This window comes from Candoia aspera, chromosome 12 (assembly GCF_035149785.1).
Source record: "Candoia aspera isolate rCanAsp1 chromosome 12, rCanAsp1.hap2, whole genome shotgun sequence".
NCBI lineage: Eukaryota > Metazoa > Chordata > Lepidosauria > Squamata > Boidae > Candoia > Candoia aspera.
Window position 1 is genome coordinate 16,579,660 of NC_086164.1, and position 17,798 is coordinate 16,597,457.

A 17,798-nucleotide genomic window follows, 5' to 3' on the forward strand; every position below is an offset into this window, starting at 1 on the left:
TTCCAAATTGCACATAGCCTTCGAGTAACATGGTGCCCACATTAAAAAATGTCTAAATAGAAATCTAAATAGAAAACAATTGCTTTCTAGTCAATCATCTATTTCTTGAAATTTACAACTGCCAAGAACTCCATCTCAGGCATTCAGCACTGCAGTCTCATATTTTGACCCTATGCTCTTGAATATTCTGCGATTATTCAGACAACCCCCACCTGCTCCAGGCCACAGCATTATGGCTGCTAGGTACCAGTTAAACAAGCACTACTTTAACTATTTATCTTGGCTACTTTTTTCAGCCCTGCAGTGAAGTCTACAATCTATCACGTAATTTTGACTGAGTTTTATTGTTTGCCATTTCTTATGAATTATTTCTAAAGATCATTGGTGCCTGTTTGGGTAAAACTTGGCAGTAGTGACTTCTGAAATTGTGAAGTGCTTAGTTTTTCAACATTGCGTAAGTTAACATTGTCTCCCAGATGTCAGCCCTTCTTTCTCTCCTTGTAAGTCCTTTCTCCACTTCCAATCCTAACTTGCAGGGAGGAAGAAGCAACATATGTAAACCAGCCTTCCTCAGAACCTGGTACCTCCTGAACAGGTTAACCCATCATTCCTATTTGGCCATTGCAATTGCAGCCAGGACTACCTTGGAGATAATTTGGAGAAGACAGTTGAATCACGTTAACAAAGAACAATGAATTAAGTAGAGTGTGGTATAATTGTTTTAGTTTCCTGAGGATATGAGGCTTGTTTCCTTTATCAAATGTATAGCCTTGGTAATGAAAACTGTACAAAGAACTTGAATTCATCCAAGTGAAATGGTGGGATGTTCTTACAGTTTTCAGAATTCAGACAACCCCTTTTGACTGATTATAGGCTACTATTTCATTACTAGTAGTACACCAGAAAATAAGTATTTCCCTTCTGTCCATTTTAATTCAGATGCTCCTTTGAATCAGTTTTCTTTAGGCCTGGGATGGTCTCCTTGGACCAGGGTTTCTCAGCCAGGGTTCCGTGGCACCCTCGGGTTCCCTGGGAGATCACGATTTAAAAAATTATTTCTAATTTGGGCAGCTTCACATTCAAGAGGTACGTTTCATTCTTTTAGTTTAAGAACACTGTTAATGCATATACACAGGCCTAATTTTGTAACTTCTGGCCTATATTTGAGCCTGAATGTGCATGGGTTCCCCGAGGCCTGAAAAGTATCTCAAGGGTTCCTCCTGGGCCAGAAGGTTGAGAAAGGCCGCTTTGAAGCAATTAAACTTGGGAAGCAAGGATTTCAGGACTGTGACAATGGTGGCACTCCCTAAAATTCAGAACTGGGACTCAATGACCACAAGCAACTCATGAGCTCTGGCTCAGACGTTACTTTGGACATGCGAAAAGGCAATTTCTGCAAAGCGAATGATGACTGTGAATGATTTACAACACTACCCCTTGCTCCATTTAAAGAGAAAGGAAAGGAGCTATATAGGAGCTAAACTATAATAAATTAAGAAGTGTTTTAAACCATACTTATGTTTAAATCACACTTGGGATTGTGTTTATGTATCAAAAAGGTTACATTTTCAAATGAATTATAAAAAATAGTATCCCTGAGGCATTCAAAAAAAAGCCACGGAGGTTTTTAGCTGAAGAGGTCCACACGAAGCATTTTTAACACTTAACCCCACTCTAAACACCAATGGAATATACATGCACGGGTGTGTGGCGCCCTTTTAGTCAGGAGTCCAAAGAATCACTCAACCACTCGCTACATGAACACATTTACTGCAGGTAGCATTATGGAAAGCGTATTCAGATAAATATAAACACTATACAAAGCTTCAAGCTAGTCTCCCAAAATTGCAAATGTGCTGCATTTTACCATGAAAAACGATGTAACAATATTTACAGTGGAAGACACGGCCAGATCAGTCAGCTCAAACCTTTAAACAGATCAGTGAAGCAGAAATAGCAAATATAATGAACAACTTCAACCATGTATGTTTTAGTTTGTACAGACAACTGTCCAATATCAAATTAAAATTTACAGGACAAGCATTGTTCCATCGTTGGTTTCTCTGTACTCTACAGCAGCATAAAATGGGGGGCTGGAAGGTTGCCCGCATAGTGATATGTTTTACATAGTTGGAGATGGTCTTCCAGCACAATACTGAAGGAGTTAGTTGCTGTAAACTAAGACAAGAAAGATTGCATATTTTATTATGCTGTACCTGTTAGTATTTGTACCAGTAGTTTCGAGGTTACCCATTTATTCAGCATTTGCAAAATCAGTGCTATACGGCAGCCTCAGGATTTCATACGTAAAGAATGTAACTTTTATCAAACCTTTTTCATAATTCATCCTTTTGAATTATCTCCCAAATTTTATTCATTTAACCAAAAGATGTAAAAGTACCTTCCACAGCCTTTTCCAAATTGGCACCCTCCAGAGATGTTCAGGCTCCCAGAATTACTGCTAGCGCCGCTGGGCATTCTGGGACAGGCAGGCTAAACAAATTTGTCGGGACGCTGGTTTGGTAAGGGCTGGCCTATTGCATTGTTAATTTACAGAATCCAAACCAAAAGAACATTGCAAGACAGCACTGTGGTCTAGAAAAGTGGTCATATTTTTAAAGTTAAAATCTGTTTAGCAGCAACTGGTTAACTTTACTCTTGAAAATCCTGCTTTTATAGATTCAGAAACTCATCTGTGCTTTTAAACTCTGCAGCATTTTTTTCCCTTCCAATTACTGCATTCCACATAAGCTCATCGGTATCAGCTGCATTTGGCAAAAGTTCCCTAGGCCATTAGGTGACAAGCACATTAAGTCGAACCAAAGAGATTCCAGTACACGACAATGAACGTCAAAACTGAGGAGGATCTGATTTGCTTCACAAACTGGTGTAGTAATTCTAAAAGACCAGAGGTCAAAAGATGCGGCAGCACTTTAATATTTGCACAATATTCAAGGTAGAGGAATACCAGCCATGTGGCACCTGAGGATCTGTGTACTGCTTTCAACTCTTTTCAATATCAGTGCTTCGAATTATTAATACATACTAGTTGTACCAACCCCGGTGTCAAGCTCTCTAACGACACAAGCCTAGGATGTGATGTACCTAGCTTCTGCTGCTATTTTGACTCTCCAATTTTAAACAACGACCCTAGTAAGAAAGGTCTTCTTTTCTCCACATTAGGAATAATAATAATAATAATAATAATAATAATAATAATGTATTAGTTACGCTTTTGCTAACTTCAGGGGAAAATAAGGAATGGCTCCAAATAAAAGGGATCTTTTATCAAAGTGTAAGATTAAGCGATTCTCTCTATAAAAGCTCTACAGCACATTAACATTGTAATGCAAGGGTAATATACAGTTGCAAAGTCGGCAAGTTTTCCATTTGAGTTTATAAAAAAATCAACTCCCCATTTATCCAAAATTTAAAAGTCATAGAAGTAACTATACAGGGACATAAGAAAATCCTTTAACTATAATCAAGATACAACCAATTCTTCAGTTCTATTTTTACATTCCAGATATGCTCAGAATACTCTTAAATTTAAGAGGACATAGGTTTATTAAAAAAAAAAAAAAGGATATAGGACTCATAAATTTCTTGTACCGTAAAGTGAAATTAAGCAAACGAACAAAAAACAGAGAGTACCACTTCTCTCCTTTATAGCATATTGCTCTTTGCGGCTGTGAAATCTCACCATCACCAGGTGGGGATCAACCTGGGAGGACCAGCGTGTGAGAGGACTGTTCATTTACAGTCCGATTCTATGCGCCTCGCCTTTAAGTACCACTAAATTCACTGGTGGTTCCTCCCCTGTAACTGAGGACGAGACTGTGACCTCTGCTTGCCTCATCCTCTTCGCAGAAGGAAAGAGGAAGAGGAACCATGCTACGTGCCTCCCACCCAGCAGTTAGTTCACCTGCTTTCCAACAATTGCAGCTACCACTGTGGCTTGCTTCGGCGGTCGTTTTCCAAGGGGCCACGAGGGGAAGAATCAAGAAAAGGCTTCTTTGCTGAGGTGGGAGGGAGAAGAGAGGTTGTAGCTTCTCCAGAGGGAAAGGAAAACAAGAGCATCTCTATGGCGCATGCAAGAACAGGCAGGCAATGGAAAGAGCGTTCTCCCAGAGTCTGTTTTTTAATTAGTGGGACCTGGGAGTGTTGCGTGTGCATGTGTGTGTCTGTTGGAATTTTGCTATCCAAAAGATTAGCTGCAGGCCCTTAGCTCTGAAACTATGATCTACTGATTTCAATGAGAGTTACAAATAAGTTTGCTTAGGATCGTTGCCGTGACATGTTTTCCCCATCCTCTCAAAATGGGTTTGTAATTGCCAAAAAATAATAACTCTAAGCCAATGATAAAGTGTTTAGCTATCACTTCAAGTACTAGAAAAGCAAACCCGTATTAGGAAGCTTCTCTGATACTGCAGCTTCTCAGAACAAAACTGGTGCAGGAGGTGTAGAAGTCGTGCCGAAAGTTGTTGTTTCTACTCAAGCATTCATATTGTCTCACAGATGATGCTAAGAGAGCCAGAGAGTGGGGCAGGGAGAGAGAACCTCTTTCATCCAAACTCAGCCGTGACAAAAGTTCATCTGGATTAGTACAACTGCAGACTCAACCACCACTCAATGAACTATCATTCCAATGACGCATGTCCATGTCTGTGCTGGTGGAAGTGATCAGAGTTGGCTGGAGATGGGCTCTGCTTCCAAAAGCACCACACCATTATGGAGATACCAGCTGGAAAGCCTGCTCTTCTCACAATGGTTTCCATGGTAATGCCATCAGTCTAGGGAAAGAACAAAAATATTTTAGTGCAAGTGAAATGGGAGGGGGAGAGAGAGACACTTCTTTAAAATTGTTTCTAGGGGGATTTTAAACTAAAATTGTGGTTGGCACATTCATATACTTCCAGGAACAATTTATGGCTATGAAACCCCACACAAAAAATTCAGTTGGAGCAATTCCATAACTTGTTCTTCACAACCATCATGCAAGTTTGCCAAATTTCTTTTCTGACGTACCACGCGTAATCTGCGCAGTCTCAGCTGTACAGAAGGTTAACGTGCCCTGCCTGTTTCCTTTAAGGCAGCCACAGGTATGATAAGAGAATATGGATGCTTCTGTGGAGGGGCATCATTTTTTGCTAGAACGACGTCCCGTCAACTGGGATCTTACCATATACCGTAGAATCATATTATACAGCTCTGCTCCACAAAAGGCATTCCATGATCTCTCCCTTGCTAATATATGACAGATGTGACAATATTCTTATAAAGGAACTGCAAATACAGTTATTGTAATTTGGTATTAACTGGGAATGATGTCATGAAAGGAAGTCCCTTCATCCTTTTTTTTTTTTTTTTAAACATTTCATGTGGCCACTGAACAGGAAAGAAATTCAGGCGGCCGTAAGTATTCCATATTGCAACAAACCAAGTGATCTGATAGTTCGACAAATTTAAACTTTTAAAGAAACCAAAGCACATGAAGGCCACAGAGAGCAGCTCTTCCTAAGATTTGGATGATTCCTCACAGTACCCCAACAGACAAATAGCAGCAGAGGAAAGAAGTCTCAGCAGAGAACGAACTGCCCATTTTGTCTGGGCTGTTGCACAACTCAGCATGCAAAGCAAGCTACCGCCTGGGCTGAACATGGTACCCCCCGACACCTACTTGCCTTCAAAGGGGGAAGCAAAATTAGAACCGAGGGAATCACACACACACACAAAGGAACCTGGCATTTTACCTTATTCTTACTTTTTCTGCACTAATGCCAAAGTTCTGCCTACTTTCTTCAGAAAGGGTGAGCAAGAATTCTGTCTTCCAACTGTTCGTTCACAACTCCCTAGGAACCTTTCTTTAGAAAAATTGGACAGAAACGTATCAGCATAAACATTTTTTACCCCTAATGCTTTATGATAGCAGCAGCAGCAGCAGCAGCAGCAGCTAAAGCCTTTTTAAACTTCAGATACTGCAAAAGAGCAGAGACTTGCATGTGTGTACATAGCCAACCATCCTAAACTTTGTTCATGCTATTTATGGGATTTGTCATCACCCAGGAATTGGGGATCCCACATCAATGAGTATGTGCATCACACAACACCAGATATGACTTACTGGAAGGAAGAGAAAGATGAAACTCCTGCCTTCCCCGTTCAACAGCTCTGCTTCCAAAAGCAGAGCAAAAGTGAGAATTTCAAGTTTTTAGAATTACGCCAACTATTGTCTCTCTTCCAGAACTGCAAATTACCGGTAGCTCTGCCCTTCACTTGTGCTAAAGCCACTTACTGAATGTGTTTAAATCAATCACCCATCCCACGGTGTAAGTTCAGCGTGATTACAAAATTCCTCCCTCTGGATTTGATCCTCCCATAACAACAGGCTCTCTATGCATCCACATTCCTTTCTTGCCTCAAAGAACTGAACCGCATGTTAACAAATATCCTGTTGAATAATTCTATCAGCAAATTAGGATCATGTCTGAATGTTACCAAAGATCAAACACTTCCTACAAGTAAAAAACCAAGCAAGTCAGGGACAGGGTTCTAGCCTGGGTGGAGGGACAAAAGTAACGTATAGGAAAGGATAATCTGTTGATTTGTGCAGGAAAGAGATCAAACTGGAAACCTTGCCTCTATCACTGACACCCTAAAAGGAGATCCTGACTCTTAAATAATCTGTTCCAAAGATATGCCCTTTAAAATGTCTGATCGTTGCCAATGGATTGTCTCCCATTTCAGATAATTGTGCGTAATGCTCAGTCTTCAAGATGGGGATGCAAACCACAGTAACATTTACAGGCGCATACGCTGTCTATCACCGATAGTGTTTCATTAACACAGTACCCCAAAATACACATCAGAAGTTTGGGTGGTCATCCGAAGAGGTATTGGGCACAAGGGATAAAGAGGAAAGTCCTTTTGCATTGGAAATCCAGCTATGTGACAATTGATATTTCCTCCCCAAATCCACCTGTAAAACACCTGCTTTTTGTTTAGGTTTTTTTAGTATGTCACTACCCACATCTGTCTATTAGGTCTAAGGGTCAGAGGCTAGGCAAACAGCTATTTTACCTATCTGTACTATTCCTATTCTGAAAGAGTTCCTGTACCTTCAACAACAGGCAGAAATCTGAGTAAAGTTTCTCTGAGCACTCAGTTACAGCTTCAGCTGCTGAAGTTCTTGTCACACAGCAGCGGGAGGCACAGCAGCCCACCAAGGGAAAGACGGCCATCCTAATAATCGTGCCATGAGCTGATGCTACGCCTTCTTCGGTTGAGCCAATTCCACCTCAGAAACCCATCCGCGTCTGTTTCAACATGTGTAGCACCAAGGTAATCATTAGGCTGCCTTTAAGATGCCTAATAAAATTACACGTGACCAGAGTTTTAAAAAAACAAATAGCAATTTGCAGGGTGGGCCGAGGAGGCAGCCCTCTGGGTCATGCAAACAGTTTATGGATGAGTCACATTTTAGGACAAACAGTGGTGAAGATTCCTCCTCCTCCTCCTCTCCCCAGCCTTTTCCACACTGTAAGATTGTGCAGTTTCTTAAAGATATTTCCTCACTTTTAACAAAAAATGTAATGTCTTCGAAACAAAAATGTCCATGTTTTAATCTCAGATTTCCCCCCTTAGACCTCTTAGAAATTTTCAGTTTGAAAACTAGACCTGGCTTGGTTCCCAAATGCGAGCAACTATGCATTTGGGAACAAACCAGATCCTGGATATTTAATCTTAATAAATAAATAAATAAACAAACAAACATGCTAGGATTTCAGCAGTGGATAATCCACCATCTGCTAAACCTTCTACTTTTCCTTCCATTTGCCTTCCCAAATTCATGGAGATTTGTTACAATAGTTCAGAATAACAGACCCTTCTACCTACACAGCATTTGAAAAAGAATGCCTGGTTCCAGTATAACTGCAGCCACGTGTCACTTTTTGTTCACTTTTGCTCATGCAGATTTCTTCTCTCAGACTCCTGCAATTATTCAGATCTCTCTTCCCAGAAGTGGTTTAGGAAGAAACCAGTTGAATGCTTTTTGTTACCTTCTGGTAGGATCTTAAAGCTCCAAATCCAGGTTCAGTTATGACTGCACTGAAGTGCCAATCATTTTAAGAAGTGTACCAAAATGCAGTCTTCACTGTGAAACTTGGCTATTTAATTAGTTAACAATTTAAAGAACCATTTTTGTTATTCTTAAATAGGAAAATCTCTAATCACATAATTTCAAAGCAAATAGTATGTGAGTACTATTACATCTTCCAACATTGATCAGTAGCATAAGTTAACAGATTCTGGTGTGTGTGTTAAGGCAGACTTGCACACTGGACGATCAATAAATTAGGATGAGTACAACATGCTTAAAGAATACTAAAAATGAAATACTTCCATTTAAGTATTGCAAGCTACCATGAGTGCTTACACAAACAGAATGTTAATAATAAAGAAATGCATCTGTTTTAGAACATGGAAATGGAAATAAAAGCCAAGCTTCCAACAATTACATTTTTCCTTGCAATATACCACACATGCAACTTTTAAAACAAGATTTCACTTTAACGTTTTTTGTGTTTTTCCCCACTAAGTGGTTCTCAAGTTGCAGGTAAAATAATTCTTTGCATCCTCAGGCACATGATGTCAAATATCCAGATGTCACCTTCTCAAGTTTAGAAGACTGGAAGTAAACAACATGCATGCAAGCACCCTGATTTTTACACATTCAGTTTAACAAAGTATTTTCTGATTTATCATTTGTTCACCGTCTAGACTGACAAATTGTGATTTGAACAAAAAAAATCAGAACTGCAAACAAGATTAAATCATGATTTGCAATTCTGATGTGAAGAGACTTTTTAAAAACACTTTGGGTTTTCATGACAAATAGGAATTGATGATGCAGAAAGCGTATTACTAAATTGAGCATGTAAGAGACTACACACACACATTTCACACCATATTAAACCATGATTTACTAAACAAGTCATGGTTAGAAAAACTGGATTATTCCAGTGAGATATAATTGGCTGGGTAGGTCTGCAGACACCCATAGCCTCACCTGAGTCTCTCCACTTGGTTAAAGGGATTCATATAAAAGGGAGTAAGATGGCAGGTGCAGCCCTGTAGCCAACAGGAGATTTAGCATGCTATGTGAGCACAGCCTGTGAAATACTATGCTAATATTTCTATTACCGACGGTGCTCTGGAATGGGATTTTCTCAGGTCAAGTAAACAGGACAATGTCAAGAGCAGAAGAGAGTTCTCTTCATTATTACAGTCAGTGTAATTTCTACAAGCAAGGGAACTAGAGTCAACAACACTGGTTTTGTCCACCCCCACCATTCTTACTACAATCTAATTGCCTTCCAATAGTGAGCTTCCTCTATTTGTAACAGCTTTTCTTGCGCTTTAGAAGTCAACTTGCCAAACTCCGATGTGTATCATATGCAAACGACTGTGCCAGAGCTTGGAACTCCAGCGCTCTAATAATCTGAAAAGTGTGTCATTAGGACAATATTTCTGTATATAAACTATTAACCTCCATTCTTTCTCCCAGTAATTTTCAATCTTTGGGTATTTGTTTATGTTTAAATGTAAGTAACAAAATCAGTATTACACTTCTCTTCTGTACAAATAACTTCCATTTTTAAGAGTCATGATCAGATTATGTATTTTTAAAGATGTATAAAAGGGGGGAGAGGTGTAAACTGTTTTGCACATACATAAACCAAAATAATACAGTTGAGGAGTTACTATTTTTGACAATCTTATACGTGAAAATAAAACCAAGTCATTTTAGCTCTGACCTAAAGTCATAAACTCCAGCAGCTGCTTGTATTAAAAGCAAACCAGCTTTACAGAAAAAGCATTTAAAGGAGAAATAAAAGATCAGGGGAAAGTTTCTTAACTTTTTGCTTGCCTGACACTTCTTCCCAAAACCGCTTGCCTAGAGAAACTTCAAATACAAACTTAGGAGAATAAACAGTGGAGCTGAATTAGATACTCCTTTCCCAATCCTTTGCTCCAAACTGCCCCTTCCTGAATTGACTTTTCTGTAAGAAGAAATGACTGTTTTGTTACATTCACTTCAGTCTAATGTTTACTCCTGCTTACAAGATGTCACCTTCAATTTATCACAAAATAGTGTTCGGCTTCCCTAGTTTCAGTTGTTTGGCAAGGGGAATCAACTCTCCCTATTCATAAAAACGATGGAGGAGGGGCATAGTAATGGAGCAATTGCTAGCAACATTTTGTTTGGATCACAAGAAAAGTGGGAACTTCAGTACAGCACAATCCCTGGCAGTAGAGTCTTGCTTCCCACAATGAAACTTTGGGGAATTCAGTAAGTTTTTGTCTTAATTAGTATATAATCCAGAAGAACAAACCCTTTCAAGTTCTATTTGCAGAAACTATGTGGAATATTATTTTGTAAAAGCAATAACCTTTTTCAAGTGAAAGATGTATACATTAAACAGGATATGAAACATGCCAAGAAAAGTAGAGGTGTGTTCAACAACAATTACCTGAAACTCATGTTTTGTTTTATAATTTTAAGCAGAAATGTTTATATTTGGGCTGCCCATCTTAGTAATAAAAGTATGATGCCTTGAAATATAAAATCAGAATTCCTGCACCACAATTCATACTTCTGGGAAATTGGTTGCATTTTATATATAAAGAATGTTAGAAAATTTCAGTGGTATTTAAAAGTAAATGAACAATTCAGTCTTTTATCATAAACATAAGCTAATCACATGCCCCTTTTTATGGCCAGCTTTTAATCACAGAATACTGAGTACACCTCTAGTGTCAGATTGTTAGTAAAACTACAAAATTTAGAGACAAAACATGTCCCAGACTCAGCCTTGAAGTGGCCTAAGCAAATTTGAATAGGTGTGTCATGGTGTTCATGTTTTTTCTTCTCACACTTATGAAACGAGACAGGCTGAATTCACAGCATGTATTGAGCCATGGTTAACTTAGTCATTGTTTATTCAGTTCATCCTTGTTTCAGGGCTCACACAACAAAATGAAGCACAGAGTAACCACAAAACTTGGGTTCCTACAGTCTGCTAGAATAAAATGTTGCTGGATCTTTGTGGTTGTGCAAATAAAGCCAGAACATAGCAACAAGAAAGACGTAAGCCACCTACTCTGACATTATTACATTTCATTCTTTCACTTGGGCACCCCCTTGGTTGTTCAGCTTGGTACAATTACTAAGGTGAGACACTTGAAAACTCTACCAGTAGGACTTGAAAGGCTCCCAACTACTTCCAAATAGCAAATCACATTTTTACTGTTGGGGGTAGGTTTTATTTAGATATGGTGATTAACTATGTAAGAGATGAAAATAAGGAGCACTAGGTCAATAAGCTTGAGCATTCATAATTCTGGGCTGGATTGTAGCAACCGCCTACAACACTGTAACTCTCATACACATAAACTGCAGATGCATAAACAGCTTTTGAATAAGGGAATAACAGTCAGAATCTTAAAATCTAGCAGACTCAGCAACTGTTATCACTCCCAAATTTTTCATCTCTTTCATATTTAGAAGTTGTCATGACATTACTCACTATGGAGTAATATATGAATTAAGCATAGGCAAATGCAATCACTTTCAGCTGAGGCATCAATAGGCAAAAGATAGTAACATGCTGAAAATTTAATCTGTACAGTTTTGAATTGCTATGGTCAGATACAGAAACCCAATTTCCCTATTCATCCCTGTGTATAGTAGGAAGTACAATTACACTTTGCAAACACAAACTGAGTTTTTGCCAGAGAAGTCCAGAAGCAGTACAAGGTCTCACTAGTTTTGATTCTAATGAAATTGTACACTTAATTTACAAAAAGATGACATTCCACACATGACTGAAATTCAATAGCTTAGGAGAAGATTCAAACACTTTGGATCTAGCCAGAGTCAAAACAAGAGAAAGAATACCAAGGCAAGCTGCATATTTTTCTAAACCCCAATGCCCCGCTTAGGGATTGACTCATCTTTTATGTAATCTTTTCCATAGGCTGTAAAGCAGACTTTCCCAACCTGGTGACTTCAGGAAGCCCTGGACTACCACCTCATCTCTCCCCCACCACCCTCAGCCGGTATATCCAACGATCACGGATCGTGGGAGCTGAAGCAGGGGCCCCAATGTTAGAAGCTCTGCCCCAAAATGTAAGGGGCACACAGAACATATGGTTCAAAATTCCATGCGGTGTTTTTTGGAGTCTAGAACACTTTTATAATGTCTGTGCATGAAGTGATACACAAAGAGTTTTTGTTAAGAAACAAGAGTACTAATCTATTACTCAGTTGTCATTCTGGTATTTTTAAATACTATGTACAGAAAATACAGGCAAATAATCATTAGTTGCTAAGCAACCTTAATTTAAACAGTAATTAGAATCATATAATAGAACACAGTGAGGTGTGCTCTATTTTTCTTCCTCTTCCAAAAACTACCATTCCCAGAAATCTTTGGGGGAGAGAATACAACTTAGTTCACTGTAATACATTAAACTATAGCTGCTTTGTAAAAGTAAAGTTAAAATGTAATTCTACATTTTTAATTTACCTGAATGCTATAGAATAAAGCATATCAAATAATCCTGCCAACCACATTTTGGCCTACAGCCTGTTAAACATGACCTCCAACAGAAAAAAACAGAGGGAAACTGAATGGAAACTGGAGCATTTCTTCTCCAAGACCTGAGAAAATGGAATTGTTTTGAAATGGATCTCTAAAACTGAATTGGGAAATAAATTTCAGGTATCCTGAAACATCAGGATTGAAAACAAATGGTTCAAGATTCTTCAGAATGTGTACAGCTACTGCTTTTTGTTATCACACTGAAAGATGTAAAACTTTTGACCCAAAATTGGGAATTAATTACAAGTGCAAACATGATTTATGACTACTCAAATACTTTATAATAATCTGACTGCTGTATCACCAAGAGTAATACCGATAATTTAACCAAAAGGCATACCATGTCAAAGAGTTAAATTAGTGGTAATGATTTAACTCTTTGGTCTATCTTGCTGCTTTTGCTCAGAACTCCTTTTTAGCTTCCTTCAACCTGTGCTTGACTACAACTGAACACCCACAACATTTGGTTGTGGGTGGTGGGTGTTGTAGTCCAGCAGAGCAGAAGGGCATTTGGTTAGGGAAAACTGCCTTATATAGCGATGCCACACAAGGAAGATGTTTGGGAAATGAAAAAGGTTCAAGTTTTATATATAATAAAATACATAATTTTACAAAGCTGTAATTCAAAATAATATATTGAAATTTTACATGCATTAAGTACTATAGCAGGTGTCTGCAAAAATTACAAACCTTTTCTTGCGGAGCTGCACTTCAAACTGTCTGATCTGCTGAAATCTATGCTTACATATACTCCACTTTCCAGATTTAGAGTACCATTTGGGAGGTGGCAATTTGGTGTATTAGGGCTCTCCTCACAGTTTAGTGAATTCTCCCGTAAATTTAGAGCTATATAATTTAAGCCATTCTGAAATCCAGTTGAAGTATCCCTGGACATCTTGCTTTCATGGCCATCCGAAATATGTTCTTCGGGTTTCAACCACACATTGTCAAAAGAGGCAGAGCTGTGCCTTTTACTACTGTCAGTAAAGAAAGAGGAGGAAGTGGTAACAGTGGCTGCAGAAGAAAAGGTTTCAGAGCTATGCCGCCTCCTTCCCTGTGGGTCAGCTCGAATGACTTTAGGAACTACAGGAGGATCGGGACTAGAAACAGAGAAGTCACTGCTGCTAGCATATTGGTCAACGATGCAGAGTCTGTTAACTATAGAAGGAGGACTATCAATCTTTAATCCATTTTTGCTTTCTGTGGCAAATGGTCCAGGTGGTGTGGCTGCCATGTTGAAGGTCATCTCGGTGTAGTCATCAATCCTACCATGTGCTGTGCTAACACAAGCAGTACCAAAGGAGAGCCTGGCATAATCAGCATCAGGCAGGTTTCTAGGGATACTCGAACTTGCATAAATTGAAATATCTGTCAAAGAGTTAGACAGTTCTTTACAAGCTTTGGGGGACTGAACATCAAGATCAACACTCATATAGTCAGAGAGTGGTGACTGCCTGTGGTCACTACTGGAGCCAAGCGATGATGGGGATCCTTCGGCAGATAAGGAGTATGGTGTATTACTTGCTTTTTCACCAAAATCAATATTTATATATTCACCAGGGCTAGATGGCTCAAGTGGAATTGTGCGATCGTACATTCTTGGTATGGTGTTACTACCTCTAGTTGCTAGTGGAAGTCTCGTAGGCCTAGTAACCCTGTTCTGGGCAAGGCCTTCTTCTGAACTTTTCAGAAGGGGTGATCTGGAAAGGCCATTAGCCAGAACTTCATTGCTGATGTTTTTACCATTTTCAGATCCAACATACAATAATTTTCCAGGTGATGACATCGGAACATACTCATCATGCTCCCCAGTCAGAGTCTTAAAGCTTCGCGGGAGAGAGAAATATGAGCCAAAATTTTTGGAATCAATGTTGGCATGCATATAATCTGGATCACAGGGTTGCTTTGGAGCAGTAGAATTTCCAGGAGACATATCCATGTACTCGTTATTTGTTGACTTTTCATGACCAGTTTTAGAATTAAATTCAGTTAAAGGATTACGTATGGGTGAGGAGATAGCTCGAGGAAACATCATCATATATCCTTTAGAATCTGCCTGAGATGACAACCAGGAACTGTTAATCTGTTTTGGAACAGAAATACTTTTAGGAGTCATTGGCAAGTAGTCACTGTTGCTTGCAAGAGAAGATGCAACTCCTGGCATCATTGGCATGTACCCATCATCTCTGGCTTTATTCTTGCTTTGATTACATACAGAATCAAGAATTGATTCCTCGTACTCAGGTTCAGGGTTATTTTTGAATCTTGGTGATTCAGAACAAGACAGGCGTCCATGGCTTCCTGAGGAATCTTCATCTAAAGCAGTTTGGGTTGTTTTCTGTTGTCCTGGTACTGAAGCAGGTTTAGTTAAAGAGTAGGTTCTTTTTCGAAAGCATTTGTCAGCCTCCCGGTAATCATCTCTTGAACTATTATCTGTTTGCTGCTTGTTCATAGACATGTATTCATTTAAGCAATTTTCTTCTCTGATTGGTGGCGTATTCCCCAAGGAATCTGGGGTGTTACTTCTCACACGAAAGTACCTGAAGTCTCCAGGGCTGGAACCATATTCATCTGAAGAAATGAAACCTCCATCACTTGGGGACCCACAGACAGATGAACTGGAAGGCCTTACAAGGTTATCTGTCACTGATCCAGGCCCACTACTTGAAGAAACACTGATGGGACTAGTAGTAGAAGGAAAATGAGAAACTGGCAGAGAGGCAGACCTGGTGTGATAAGACGAGCTGAATGCTGCTCTAACATATCGTCCGCTTCCTTCTTGGCGGCCCAAATTCATCCGTGCAGTATTCAAATGAATCAGACTTCCAGTAACTGATCTGAATGGTCTGGTCATGGTCCCCTCCCCTTCACTAGAGGTTCTGAAGCGATAAGCACTGTTGCTCTTGGTGGTAGGAGGAGTGCCCCCAGTAACACTCTCAGTCCGGGACCTTCTTTGTAAGCCAGTCTGGCTAGGTGGCAGGTTACCAAGATGCCTCCTGGTAGTTATGAAGGAAATAGGATTGGTACTGCTGCCACCCCCAGAAGACTGGCTCTTGCTGCGAGGTCTGAACTCAGAAAAGGCCTTCAGAGCTTTCATGGTCTCTAGGAAAGTCTCGTGCATGTTCTGGGCAACCACCGAATCATCTACTTGCATCCACAGCTCACCTGGTCCAATGGAGGCAGACCTGCCCACTTCAATGAAAAAAAAGTTTTCCGAGTGCCCACATCGCCGAATGTTCATCAGTTGTAAGTGGACAGAGGGTACTTCAGTATTCAGCTTGACAAGGTGGATGGCTTTGCTGGAGAGGCACAATCTGTACACCCCAGTCAAATTCTTAGTCTGCCCCAAGCCCTTAGGCTTCACGTTGACTTGCCAAACTTCTTTGAACACAGTTCCTGGGCAAAGAGCAGCTCCGTAATGCTCATCCTCATCGTCCAGCTGCTGGTCAGCCTGGTCTTCCTGCTCCAAGACCCCTCTCTTGCTTTGGCTCATGAGCTCACTGATGGCCTGGTACCACCCTTCTTGCTCAGGCTCGTTCTCAGCCACCATGGCAAAATACTCATCCTTGGTATACAGGGCAATGATGTGTTTATGCTTGGCATCTGCCCTCCGGCTGACTGTGAAGCACTGGTACAGAGGAATCACCCTTTTCGGAGACGGGCAGCAGAGGGCCACATTCCCCCCAACTGCCACCGCCGCGGCCGCTCTTAAGCTACTCTTGAACTTCTTCTCGCTGTCGTAGTATTCCAGCCGGGCCAGGCCCAGGTGACTGTCCGCCCGCAGCACAAAGTACCGCTTGTGCCCATGCTTCTGCTTCCTCAGGTAGCCACACTTCCGCACATCATCGCCCCAGGTGATGCCCGCTGGGGGTGTAGGAGCTGACCCCCTGGTGGAGGTCACTGCAGGCCCGGCCCGGCCCAGGGGGGTGGCGGGGGCTCCCACTCGCCCCAGGGCCGCGGGGTCCCCAGGCAACGAGGCCTCTTCTTCCTGTACGAGGCAGAGGGAGGTGCTGGGGGACTTCCTCAGCAGGAGCATGAGATGATGCGGGGGCTGAGCCGGGGGTGGGCAGGGAGCGCTCTCGGCCGGCTCCTGGTCCTCCTCAGCCGTCGTCAGCCTGGACGCCTGGCTGGAGCCGCCGCCGCCTGCCGCTGCTGCAGCCGCTGCCGCTCCGGCCGCGTTGCCCACCGCCTCGTCTTTGCCTTCCAGCGCGGTGCAGCCGCCTTCCCCGCCGGGGCCAAGCATCCCGCTCGCCATCTTAAGGGGCCAGGGCAGGGTCCAAATCGCTACGCCGGGCGGGCGAGGGAAGCAGCCGCCCTCACAAGGGAAGGGTCTCCCAGGCCCGGCTGGACATGAGTGCCCGCGGGACTCCCCGCGCCGGCCGACCCGGCGGCTCCCGGCCTGCGAGCGAGAGAGCGGGCGAGCGAGAGAGCGGGCGGGCAAGCCGGCTGCTGCCACCCCCTCGCCGCCGGTGGGACGCGCCGGGCTCCTCCGAGTCTCCCGCTTCTCTCCTCACACCAGCAAGCAGGCTCGGCGGCACCACGGCGAAAACATCACGTGACCCACACCCCCTCCCGCGCGGGCGGGGAGGAAAAAGGGGGGACGCGAGGCGAGGCCGCGCTTGGTCCCGCCCAGGGGCGGGGCGGGGGGACTCAGCGGCCGAGCCTGGAGGAGCGGGCGGGGCGGCAGCCAATGGGAGTCGTCGGAGTTTTCTCAGGGGCTCCAATCGTCAGCCACCCTGCACCCCGCCCTTGGCCGGCGGGTGGGTTCTTACGGCGCTTTGAGGATGACGGGCAGCCACCGCGGCCAATAAGAGGCGGGAGTGATTAATAGTTGTGGGTTGGGGAGTGGAACGTCGTCGACAATATGTGTGTGTTTTTGAGAGACAGGAGACACGGAAGGAGGGGCTTGGGCGCCGTCCAATCATCGTCTCACACAGTGGAACAGACGCCAGGCGGAGGCTGGAGCCGCTCCGTGCGTGCGTGTAGATGAGTGACTGAAAAAAAAAAATACACACACACAGAGAGGCCGGCCGCTGCAGATGAGGAGCACCTCGGACAGCCAATCGGCTGCTGCCGTTCCTTCGCCGCCAGCCAATCAGCAGGGCGGGAAGGCATTTTTTGCGGGGAAGG

The 17,798-nt window shown here is 42.2% G+C and overlaps 2 protein-coding genes across 2 annotated transcripts in view; one reads left to right on the forward strand and one right to left on the reverse strand.

The window, feature by feature from the left end:
• Positions 1–17,798, forward strand: part of COL4A5 (collagen type IV alpha 5 chain) — a 669,904-nt gene that overhangs the window by 145,911 nt on the left and 506,195 nt on the right. The gene's annotated exons all lie outside the window — the stretch shown is intronic.
• IRS4 (insulin receptor substrate 4) lies at positions 1,755–17,248 on the reverse strand. Its single transcript, XM_063313457.1, has 2 exons — positions 13,359–17,248; positions 1,755–4,793 (listed from the first exon to the last, which is right to left on the reverse strand). Exons 1-2 carry the CDS (start codon positions 16,921–16,923, stop codon positions 4,789–4,791), a joined length of 3,570 nt encoding a protein of 1,189 aa, XP_063169527.1. The 5' UTR covers positions 16,924–17,248; the 3' UTR covers positions 1,755–4,788.